Below are 12,203 nucleotides of genomic sequence, written 5' to 3' on the forward strand. Positions count from 1 at the left end.
GGATAGTTATATCTTCCTGATGGCCTGACTTGTCTGTTGCAATGTCTCTCTTCATCTCTGGCGAAACTCCTTGTCTCAAAGTCTATTTTCTTATTAGTAATACGGCCACTTTGGCTCTCTTCCAGCTAGTCTTCTGTGATACACCTTTTTACATTTAAGCATCTCTCAGGACTGCCCTGGTGGTCAGTCCAGTGGCTGAGACTCTGAGCTCCCAATGTAGAGGGCGTGGGTTCAATCCTTGGGGAGGGAACTAGATCCCACATGTTACGACCAAGAGTTCACAAGCTGCAAATGAAAAGAACCTGCATCTGCAATGAAGATCAAAGATCCTATGTGCCACAAATAAGACCTGGTACAACCAAAATAAATAAATAAATATAAATATTAAAAAAAAAAATAAAGTGCATCCCTTGCTGACAGCAGAAAGTGTGATCTTGCTTCTTATTCGGTGCAACATAAACTTATAAAACACAAAGAATGAGGGACGTTCTAGAGGATAACTGGTCTGGACTCCAAAAAGTCAATGTCCACTGTTCAGAAAATGGAAACACAAGTCACAGAATGAGAGGGACTCTTTTAAAAATGAATATCTGATAAAGGACTTGTACCCAAATATAAAAGGAACTCTTAAAACTAAGTGAGAAAACCAATAGCCCTATGAGTTGATAAAAGTGGGCAAAAGATATGGAAACCCCACCTAAGAAAATATACAGATGGCAGCCAAGCATATGAAAAGATGCTCAACATCGTATGTCATTAAGGAATTGCAAATTAAAGGGAGATACCACGATGCACCTAATTAGAATGGCTAAAATCCAAAACACTGGCAACAACAAATGTCAAGGAGGATGTGGAGCAATAGGAACTACCATTTATTGCTGGTGGGAATGCAAATGACGCAGCCACTTTGGAACAGGGTTTGCCAATTTCTTAGAATGCTAAACATAACAGCTAGTCTAGCAGAGGCTCTCTTAGGTATTTACCCAAATGAGAAGAAATCTTACGTCTATACAAAAATCCACACAAAAGTTTAGAACAGCATTATTTACAATTCCCCAAAACTGGAAGCAACCAGGATGTCCTTCACTAGTGGTACATCCAAATAGTGCAATCTTTTTCAGTGGTAAAAAGAAAATGAGCTCTCTAGGCATGAGAAGACATGAAGGAAATTAGAATGTATACTCCTAATTGAAAAAAGCCAGTTTTAAAACACTGCATTCTATATGGTTCTAACTATATGATATGCTGGAAAAGGTAAAACTATAGAGACAATATGATACAAACAACATATTTAACCCCTATATAAAACATATAATTGATCAAGACACACTAGGTTATCCCACAGAGGAAAGGTATATTTAATACTAGAAAATCATATATCTTCCAATGCATTTCAAGTTTAAAGGAGAAAAATCATACCATCATCTAACACATACATACAAAATGGCTTGGGGGGGAAAGCAACATCTATTGATGACTTGAAAAAGTAAACTAGGAATAGAAAGACATCTTTTTAAAAATACTTTTATAACACTGTGTTCATTTCTACCATACAACATGGTGCTTTAGTCGCTAAGTCGTGTCCGACTCTTGCGACCCCACAGACTGTAGGTCGCGAGGCTCCTCGGTCCACGGGATTCTCCAGGCAAGAATACTGGAGTGGGTTGCCATATCCTTCTCCAGGGGATCAAACCCAGGTCTCCTGTATTGCAGGCAGATAATTTACCAACTGAGTTATGAGGGAATCGGTCACAATTATACATGTATCCCCTCCCTCTTGGGCCTCCCTCCCTTCCCCCATTCCCACCTCTCTAGGTCATCACAGATTGCCAGACTGGGCACCCTGTGTGATACAGCAACTTCTCACCAACTATCCACTTTACACATGGCAATGTATATATGTTGATGCTACTTCCTCCATTCGTCCCACTCACTCCCTCCCCCACTGTGTCCACAAGTCCATTCTTTACATCTGTATCTCCACTGAGATGGGCACCTTTTAATCCAATAAGGGCTTTTCTTATTTCTTATTCTTTTTACAAATATCTATAGTGAATATCATACACTGATGTAGAGGATGCACTCCTTTCAAAATGAGGAATGAGACAAGGACATGCAGCCACCACTCTACTCTCTGGGAGGTGCTGGTAGCACAGAAAGATACAAACAATAAACAGCTAGACTGGAAGGAAAGTAAACTGCTGTGATTTGCAAACCACATGGTAGTCTGTTAAGAAATTTTTAAATATGTACAAATCATTAGGATCAATGAGAGAACAGCAAATTAGAAAGAAAGAAAGTGAAGTCGCTCAGTCATATCCGACTCTGCGACCTCATGGACCATAGCCCACCAGTCTCCTCTGTCCATGGAATTTTCCAGGCAAGAATACTGGAGTGGGTTGCCATTTCCTTCTCCAGAGGATCTTCCTGACTCGGGGATAGAACCCGGGTCTCCTGCATTGCAGGCAGACGCTTTACCGTCTGAGCCACCAGGGGTAGGCTAATTAGCAAATTAGCAGACATAAAATAAATGTACAAAAAATCAACTGCCTTGCCACATACCCTGATAAAAACTCACAAAACATAATGTTTAAAAATCTGTAACCACGTCAAAAAAATATGAAGTATCTAGGAATAAATCTAAAAAATGATAAAACCCTTATGAAATTATAAGATACCATTGATACACACTATGAAAGAGCAGAGTTTGGAAAACTCAACAATATAAAGATGTTGAGTTCCACGCCCCCACACCATTTAATCTACTGATTTGTAAAAAGATTGAGTATTTTCACGGAAGATCAACAGACCAAAAAGAATAAAGCAGGGAAACTCACCTTCCCAAGTATCAGGAATCACTGAAAACCTAACTGATTAAAACAGCTAACTGGCATAAAGGGAGACCCATGGAACGAAACAGAGAGCTCGGAAACATACCTACTCACTAAGGAAACCTGACTGAGTCCAAAGCTGGCATTAAATGGTAATGGTATCCACTTGAAAAAGAAAAAAGATTTGAAACCCTACTTAAAAGTATGTGCAAAAATTAGTTCCAGGTAGATTAAAGACCCAAATTAATGGACAAAAATACACTTCTGAAAGAACACATGGAATATTTCGGTGACTGTGGCATAAGGAAAGTCGTCTTCAAGAAGATACAAAATGCCCACATCCTAAGGGAAGACTGAATAGGAGCCACTTCAAAATAAAGAAAGCCCGTCCACTTTCATCACAAGAGAACAGAAGCAAATAGACAAACCCAGAAACCAAGCCATAAACTCAGGGACATTTGCAACTGACAAAAATGGTAAAGGGTTTCTGTCTAGAATACAAAGAATTCCTTCAAATAAGTAAGAAAAAGACACACAACCTAAGTGAAAAACAGGAAACACCACTGCAAGAGGGGGAGCCTATGTGGCCAACCCAGAAACCGGAAGGCACTTGCATTTGGTTTTGTGGAAATGAATTAACTTTTGATGGCTCCATAGAAGCTACAGGTGAACAGGATCTGCAGCCAACCACCAAAACTTACAGATTCTTGTAAAAAGATAAACGAATTGGGTTCACAGGAATCTTTTATGGTGCACCCACCTTGTTGAAGACCCAGATCTCGCCATTCACGGTGGGCCTGGGCACCCCATGGCCGTTGTAGTGGAAGAGGACCCGCTCCTCCTTGGCATTTCTGCGTAAAGATGTGCAAAGCTTCTTCACTTCATCCACAGTCGGATCAAGGCTCTGTTTGTACCGTGCCTGTTGCAGGAGACAAAAATTAAGAAACTTATCATGGATTCATGGGAATATGTAAAACTAAAACTCCATCCTTTACTCTGAGTTTGCACTGAATGGACATTGCACAAATGACCTCATGTCTCTCCATCTCCAGCTGGGATGATGCCTACTTCACAGAGAGATTGTGAACATTCATTTACTGCACAAATATTTATTGCGAAGATCCCATGAGATAAATAAGTAATGCCTGCCACACAGTAACATGAATAAAAGGTAGCACCACTGTGATATCAAAAATATTTCTTAGAAGCATTAAATCTCTTTGGAACACTGGAATGTGGAAGAGACAACTTACTTAAACACAGAAAGCTGTAATATATACAGCGGCAGGGGAGAATAGTTTCAAAAAGACAAGGTAAGAACGCAGAATGCCCCTCTTGCTTAGTCATATTCGCCCAGCTTGGCCACCTGCCACTACTCCTGCCTGGACCCTTGCTGATGAACCTAAAGAATACACAGAAATCAGTAGCCATATACACATACATATACACACAATCGATAGATGGTTAAAGGACACAACTGTAAGGAACTCCCACTTTTAAAGCAACAAAGATTAAACTTAACAAGAAATGCACAAAAATCTGAGAAGGAAATTTTATAAAACTCTCCTGGAAAACAGAAGGAAGCGTGAACAAACTGAAGATACTCCCAGCCTGGGGAAGATACACCCACATTCTTAAGACATCAGTTCTCCCCAGGTTAAGAGTCCACATGTTCCCAACAAATATAACAACAAACTATTTCACGGAGCTGCTACTGAAGTTTGCATGGAAAATAAACATGCCAGAACACTCAGGAAAACACTGAAAGGAGAGGTAAGAGGGGTCCTGCTCACCGACATTTCAACCTCCTCTGGGCCTCTATAAGGAATCAAGTGAGGATCGGGGCCCAGAGAGACCAGCCTACCAGGGAGCTACTACAGAGTCCAGAATTTGGTCCAAACATGTTTCCTCATGCAGTCACAATGTTACGAACACTGATTTTATTTCATTAGAAACTGTGCTGACACCAAGAGAACCTGAGTCTGCCCCCTCCGCACAGCTATCCAGCTAGGATATGTGAAGTCCTGGCTCCACTGAAAGACCATTCAGTGTCCCCCGAGGTTAGTCCTAAACAAGAGTGTTGTTCTCCCCTACCACACACAAGGTCACGGGGTTGACATTACTCGGAGACATCAGTAAAGTTGGGGATTCGTTATTTCTGACCTTGGCTCCATCAAGGTCTTCTCCTGTGGGATGCAAAAAATGATTCAGTCTCATTTTCTTACCTATCACCCAGAAAGGACACATTAATGGACCAGCATGAAAGGCACTACAGATATTAATAATATGCCTCCTGGGGCTTTATGGGAATTAATTAATATTTTTAAGGGCTTTGAAATGAGAAGCACTAAATTAAATGTCACCACACCATGTTAAGGTTTTGTTTCAAAACGAGAATGCCCGGGATAATGGCTCCGCGGCTGGAGGGAGTGCCGAGGCACAGGAAGCATCTCACCATTTGGGAGATTTGTGACAACTGTAGCTGGGCGTATTAAATGACAATGCAAGTCTCTGAAATACTGCCTGTTGTGCTGGGCACTGCTACTGTAAGTCCAAATCTCGAGACAGAACAAAATACAACAGTGGAAATTTTGGGGGATGTGAAAAAGGAAGAGAACAGAAGACAGAACAACAGGAGGAAGGAGGAAAGGAAAACTGGCCCTGGGCTTAGTGAAGGGGATGGGGCTCCAGACTTCACTTCCTTCCAGAACTGTCTCCAGCTAACTCTAAATGCTAACAAAGCCTAAGCAGACTCTGCCTTCCCTGCGGAGGCAGACCCTCCTCCTGCAGATTCCAGAGGCATGCAGTGTGGGGGCGGCGGGGGTGGGGGGGTGGGGGGGTGTGTGACTCTGCTTCAAGACGCTCAGTGGGCAGTGGAGGCCCTTCTCCATCTGGTGCAACCACACATGGCGCTGCTGTTGTGCCTGCAGGAGAATAACAGCAGTGCCCAGGGAGGAGCAGGGGCTCTGCTGGGTGGTCTCACAACAGAATCTCACAAGGAAGAAACCTGTGCTAGTGCTCCTCTGGGGTTTCTAGTAAAGATTACTGTGCATTACTTGACTGGGAATGTGATTATGAATAATGTTATTTCCATCCTTCTACGGCAATGAGCAATACCTCAAGTTCAGAACCAAGAAACAGAAATGCCTGATTTTCTCAGAACAGTCTAGGAGGAATAAGCATACTGTTGGATTTTGGGCTGCTTCTGCCTTTGTTCCAGGGTCTTGCTAAGATTTCACCCTCTCCCTCTCCTTCCCAACTAGGAAGCAAGGGCTTCCAGGAAGCTGCTGGGCAAGGGGAAGGTCAGGTCTGCTCAAAGGACACCTGTCTCGGGTGGTGCCCCATGTAAGAAAACTCCAAGCCCTTGGCAGTTCAGGAGCTGCACAGCACCACCCCTCACAAAACACTTACCGTGCTACAGCCCTCTGCGTCCTCACCATCACTACCGAGGCCAAACCACTGCGATCACCACCACCACCACTACCATCAGCAGCACCTCCAGGACCAACACCATCGTCACACCCCATCACCATCATCATCACCACGTCCCTCTCCTCTTCCCTCAGACTGCTCTGACTGTTGTCTCTTACCTCTTCCCGGGTCCATCCTCCTCCATCAACCCTCTAATGTGGCTGTGACTCAGCTTCCCTTCTTTTTTCACACTACATGCTCCTCCTGGGCAGCATCTCTGAACAAATCCATGGCCGAATTCCTTGTCGTGCTCCACATGTGCCCACCCTCTGGGCTCCCAGCCACAGTCACCGGCATCAGTCTATACCGAGTCACCCAAACCACACCCCTTGGGCCTGTCCTTTTTGATGCTCTCCTTCTCACCTCCCCTTCATCCAGTGAACCAAATGTGTGGCTGTACCACCTCTGCCTTCAGCAGGGGTCAAACAGCCCCCAACTCTCCCCAGACCATCCTCTCCAAGTCTTTCCATTCAGTCACAGCCTTCCCACTTAAACACACAGCAACCAGGTCACTTGCCCCTGAAAATCAAATCCTCAGTGGGGGTGTCTGCTGCCCCCAAGACAGCCACCATGCCTGACCATGACACAGACACCTTGGCCGCCCCACCCCCACAGCCTTCCGCTCAGCCACTGTATCCTTCCCAGGGGTCCTGAGCAAGCTGTGCCCTTTCACACAGACCTCAAAGCTACTCTGTTGGTAGGAAGAACACAAGGCGAGGTGTTGTGCAGCACAAGACCACTGTCCAGTCCACTTGCATGTTTTATTTTTTGTTTAAATGTTTTCACTATTTCATAGTAAGATGCTATCCTGTACAATTTTTTCCAGTGTTATCATTATAAGACTGTTCCCTCAGCCCCCAATCTCTTAATCGAAAAACAAACAAACAAAAACCAACAACTGTTTACCTTTTAAATTGAAATGGAATACTTGAGTCCTTGAAGTACAAACAGGAGGCAGGAGCCTCCAATAAACTGGTGTTCAGTCTATAAATCGCCTCCCCCCACCCCCCCGCCAAATCCACTCAGCCCTAAAGGAACTCACAGACACTGCGCTGGCTCTGAGCATCACACCTATGGAAACAGGTGCAGTTTTCATCTAAAATGTAACCAGAGCCTTCCCAAACTCGTCACCAAAAGGTGGATCTCGAACAAATCAAAACCATCTCATGAGAAAAGAAGGCAGCCCAGAGCCCTTCGGCAGAGCGGGAGCAGGGCCCCCAGCCCAGCCTGGTGCCCAGCCTGCAGGCCTTGCCTTGGCTTTCATGCTTATGCACCTGTGCAGCCTGAGTCTGGTCACTCAGTACAGGTAGAACCGAGTTTAGCTGCTTTTCAGAAATAAAAGGGAAGTCTAGAAACACAGAAGTCTTTGATCACTTTCCAATTGGTTCCCACCTTTTCATATTATCCTGGAATTTTATGTCACATACAGAGATATGTGCATACATGCATAAGCCATCACACTGACCCGTTAGGAGGACCCTGGCTCTGAAAGTGGCTGACAGACTAGGGCCGTTCCACCTGCCCAGGTCATCACTAAAATAAGAGGCTCACAACATGTGGTCCGCAGAAAGATCTGATCTGACTTAGATTTATGTCTACCTCAACAATCCAGGGCCCCTTTCTACCATTCATTAAGTAGTAATTTATTTTCTGTCTTCTAAGAATCCCTCTTCTTGACTCATAGTCCTCAAGGCTCCAGCACAGACTGTTCTAGCAATCTGCTCCACCCACTTCATAGTGCTGGCTGAGCAGCAGACACAAATATTTTCAGGTATCCCACCACCCACGCCCTGCCAAGATCTGCCAAGGGCAGTGATGTCTCAAAGGAGGTTTGACTGCGTTAAGACAAGTGACTGAACCACCTCACCATAGCCCGCCCTAAAATCAAGTTCCAGTCCATTTCCAGGCCTGACAGCAAAGCCGCCGGCTGTCAATGCTACACTGAGCCTCCAGGGAGAGAGAGGCTGCAAGCAAGCCAAGTTTCAGTGAGGTCCCTTGGAAAGTTTTGGAGTCCTCCTGGTCACCTCCTGTCCACGCCCTCTGTATCCATGACAGCTCTATGGTGGCCTCTTCCCTAGGGTCTCTGTGCTGCCTCCACCCCTCCCCACTCAATACTGGAGATGAGTCACACAGGAATCAGGTGTGCCCAGTGGCGAGTCCCTCCCCTCTGCAAGAGCTGGGGTCCCTGATACGGAGGGCTTGGGTTCATCCCCAGATCAGTGATTTACCAGCCATTCAACCTAGGAAAGCTCACAAACCCAACCCAACCTCACTTTCCTCCTCTGTAAAACTAAAACACTACTGTCCCTGACTACTCCCCAGGCTGCGGGGACTACATGAGAAAGTACAAACAGTAAGCTGGAGGACACGGGTGGAGACTGGCACTGGCACTGTACTTCTGACGTGCCAGCCTCCTGACCTTCACACCCACTGTGCAAAGTAGGCGTCATCACCACACCTGTCTTACAGATAGGGAGCTGGGGCACAGAGAGGTGTGGCAACGGCCACGAGGTCACACAGCTGGCACCGGCCAGGACCCATTTTGAAGTCAGAAGCATGAGGACATCCACGGAGACCCGGAGACCAATGGTGAGCTTTCTTGTGTTGCTGCAAACTGGGGACAAGCAGGGAGTAGAAAGACGGGCCGTCCCTGGCCATCCTCACGTGCTGGCATCCTGTCATGCTTCAATATGGCCCCTGGGCTCTGACACCACACTAACAGGAAGGCCTTCCTCTCAAGAAGGGCTCATACTCTGAGCACCTGCCTTGAATGAGCAGCAAAGATGAGAATTGCTTGGGAGACTGAGAATAGCTTAAGTCACTCACGGCTACTGATTTTTCCAAATAATTCCACATCAGCACTGACTCCCTCCTTACACTAATGCCGGACTACCTCCAAGCAACATCAATAACTGCTAGTGGCCTGGAACACTCGAAATTTACAAATCTGCCTGGTGGGCAGAGAAGGAGAAAACTCAGAATGTAATAATCTGTATGCAGCAAGTGGAGGGGGCGGGAGACGGGAGACTGAACCTCAGTCCCTAGGGCCAGAGCATTCACTGGACCCAGGAATATGGGCATTCCAAACCTGCAGTTGTGCTCTGAGCCACTGCCACAGCTGCAGAGAACTTCTGGAAACAGCTCATATATGTTATCTTTAGCAGTAACAAAATGAACAAAGGGAACAAATAAACACCTAGCAGAGTGAGGAGGAAAAAGGTATCGTTAAATGGTTGCCAAACCAGGCCAGGATAGCGGTCTGCTTGCGCGTGCCCACCACCTTGAGCCAAGCTGGAATTCATTCAGAGAAACAGCCACCAAGTTGACTCATGAGAAGGTGTCCCTGCTTTTACCTCCTACCACCAGAGTCCACTCTGAGTTAAGCACCAGAGAGGGCTGTCCCACGGTCCAGGAGCCAAAAGGAGGGTCGAACTCTCAGAGTCTATATCTCCAGCTAGTCTATGGCCATAAATTCAAACTTTCATCTGCCATAAGAAGCATTCTTGCTAACCCCATTCATTTACTTTTCAAAGAAATTTCTCATTTCTTATTAGATTTCTTATAATGTTCAAGATCATGTCCGTAGGGGCTAGTCTGATTTCTGCATGGAGGCTCAGAAATTTGGGAGTGACAGGATGGGATGAGCTGCTGGCTCCAAGGCAGCGCCAGAGGACCCCAGTGACCTCAGGGGCCCAGACTCCACACTCAACATTGAAGGAGTCTGCCTTCCGGGTTCGTGCTCATCTGCTCCACAGAATGTTTTCTAGAATACTAGTTTGGATAATTTTACCACCCCATGGCAAAATGCCCTGGCTTCTCTCCGCTCACTCACCGGCACAATCTGACTTCTACCCTGAGTGGGAGGAGAGCGGCTGTGCCTGTAGCGCCCAGGCCTCGGTCCTAGAGCTCTCAGGGCCGGGAAGCCCTGCTGGCAGGCACGCGTGGGTGAGAAATGCTGAACACTAGCACTGAAGGGTCACTATACAAGGTCAGAGTAACTCCTGGTGTTTCCAACATGAATCTTCCCAATAAGAACAGTTTTACATGAAATCTGTAAAATCACTGCTTCTCTTTCCTTTATGTATTATTCAATAACAATTTTTCCTTCCTTCCTTAATTTGCAAAAGAGGCAGGAGAGAATGAGAAGAGCTGGTTTAGTATTCAAAGTCCAGAAATAGCAACCATAGCTTTGAGATGGGGTCTGAGTGCACTTGTGAAATAAAGGGCTCGTGTGGTCTCTGCAGACATGCTTAGACTCTCCCCTCAGTGGACGTGAGAAACGCTCTTGTCATCAGGGAGCAGTTCTGTCCCCCAGGGCACATTTGGTCTGGAAGTAGGCTTGGTTGGTACAATGGGGGTGGGGTGGTGGGAGTTCTCTTGGCATCTGATGGGTAAATGCCAGGGAAGCTGCTAAATATCCTACACCTATGCTCACAGCATGTGGGGACATTACTGCCACAAAGATAAATTATCTGGCCCAAAATGTCAACAGCACTGGATTTGAGAAAGCCTGCTTTAGAGGGAAAATATGAAGCTTTGATTTTAATGAGGACACACTGATTCTAATCTAATAAAGAGAAAAAAAAAGCATGGTGAATAAAAATGTATTTAATATACTACCACTTATCTAAGAAAGAGGGCAACAAATGTGTGTAAATATACATATATTTATATATGTATATACTATTCAATATATACTGTTCAGCAATATGTGAACTGTGAACATCCAGATGTTCAAGCTGGTTTTGGAAAAGGCAGAGGAACCAGAGATCAAATTGCCAACTTCTGCTGGATCATCAGAAAAGCAAGAGAGTTCCAGAAAGACATCTATTTCTGCTTTATTGACTATGTCAAAGCCTCTGACTGCATGGATCACAATAAACTCTGGAAAATTCTGAAAGAGATGGGAATACCAGACCACCTGATCTGCCTCTTGAGAAACCTGTATGAAGGTTAGGAAGCAACAGTTAGAACTAGACATGGAACAACAGACTGGTTCCAAATAGGAAAAGGAGTACGTCAAGGCTGTATATTGTCACCCTGCTTATTTCACTTATATGCAGAGTACATCATGAGAAACGCTGAGCTGGAGGAAGCACAAGCTGGAATCAAGACTGCCAGGAGAAATATCAATAACGTCAGATATGCAGATGACACCACCCTTATGGCAGAAAGTGAAGAACTGAAGAGCCTCTTGATGAAAGTGAAAGAGGAGAGTGAAAAAGTTGGCTTAAAGCTCAACATTCAGAAAACTAAGATCATGGCATCTGGTCCCATCACTTCATGGGAAATAGATTGGGAAACAGTGGAAACAGTGTCAGACTTTATTTTTCTGGGCTCCAAAATCACTGCAGATGGTGATAGCAGCCATGAAATTAAAAAGACGCTTACTCCTTGGAAGGAAAGTTATGACCAACCTAGACAGCATATTAAAAAGCAGAGACATTACTTTGTCAACAAAGGTCCGTCTAGTCAAGGCTATGGTTTTTCCAGTAGTCATGTATGGATGTGAGAGTTGGATTATAAAGAAAGCTAAGTGCAGAAGAATTGATACTTCTGAACTGTGGTGTTGGAGAAGACTCTTGAGAGTCCCTGGACTGGAAGATCTAACCAGTCCATCATCCTAAAGGAGATCAGTCCTGGGTGTTCACTGGAAGGACTGATGGTGAAGCTGAAGCTCCAATACTTTGGCCACCTGATGCAAAGAGCTGACTCATTTGAAAAGACCCTGATGCTGGGAAAGATTGAGGGCAGGAGGAGAAGGGGATGACAGAGGATGAGATGGTTGGATGGCATCACCAACTTGATGGACATGGGTTTGGGTAGACTCCGGGAGTTGGTGATGGACAAGGAGGCCTGGTGTGCTGCGGTTCATGGGGTCACAAAGAGTCGGATACGACT

General features: G+C 45.3%; 1 protein-coding gene across 2 annotated transcripts in view; it reads right to left on the reverse strand.

Moving 5' to 3' along the window:
- The window catches only part of RPTOR (regulatory associated protein of MTOR complex 1), a 318,946-nt gene that overhangs the window by 180,916 nt on the left and 125,827 nt on the right, over positions 1-12,203 (reverse strand). For both annotated transcript variants that reach the window (XM_061144572.1, XM_061144571.1), the window contains exon 4: positions 3,592-3,750. In XM_061144572.1, the coding sequence (XP_061000555.1) occupies positions 3,592-3,750 (159 nt within the window). The remainder of the gene's footprint in view (positions 1-3,591; positions 3,751-12,203) is intronic.

This window comes from Dama dama, chromosome 5 (assembly GCF_033118175.1).
Source record: "Dama dama isolate Ldn47 chromosome 5, ASM3311817v1, whole genome shotgun sequence".
Classification (NCBI taxonomy): Eukaryota; Metazoa; Chordata; class Mammalia; order Artiodactyla; family Cervidae; genus Dama; species Dama dama.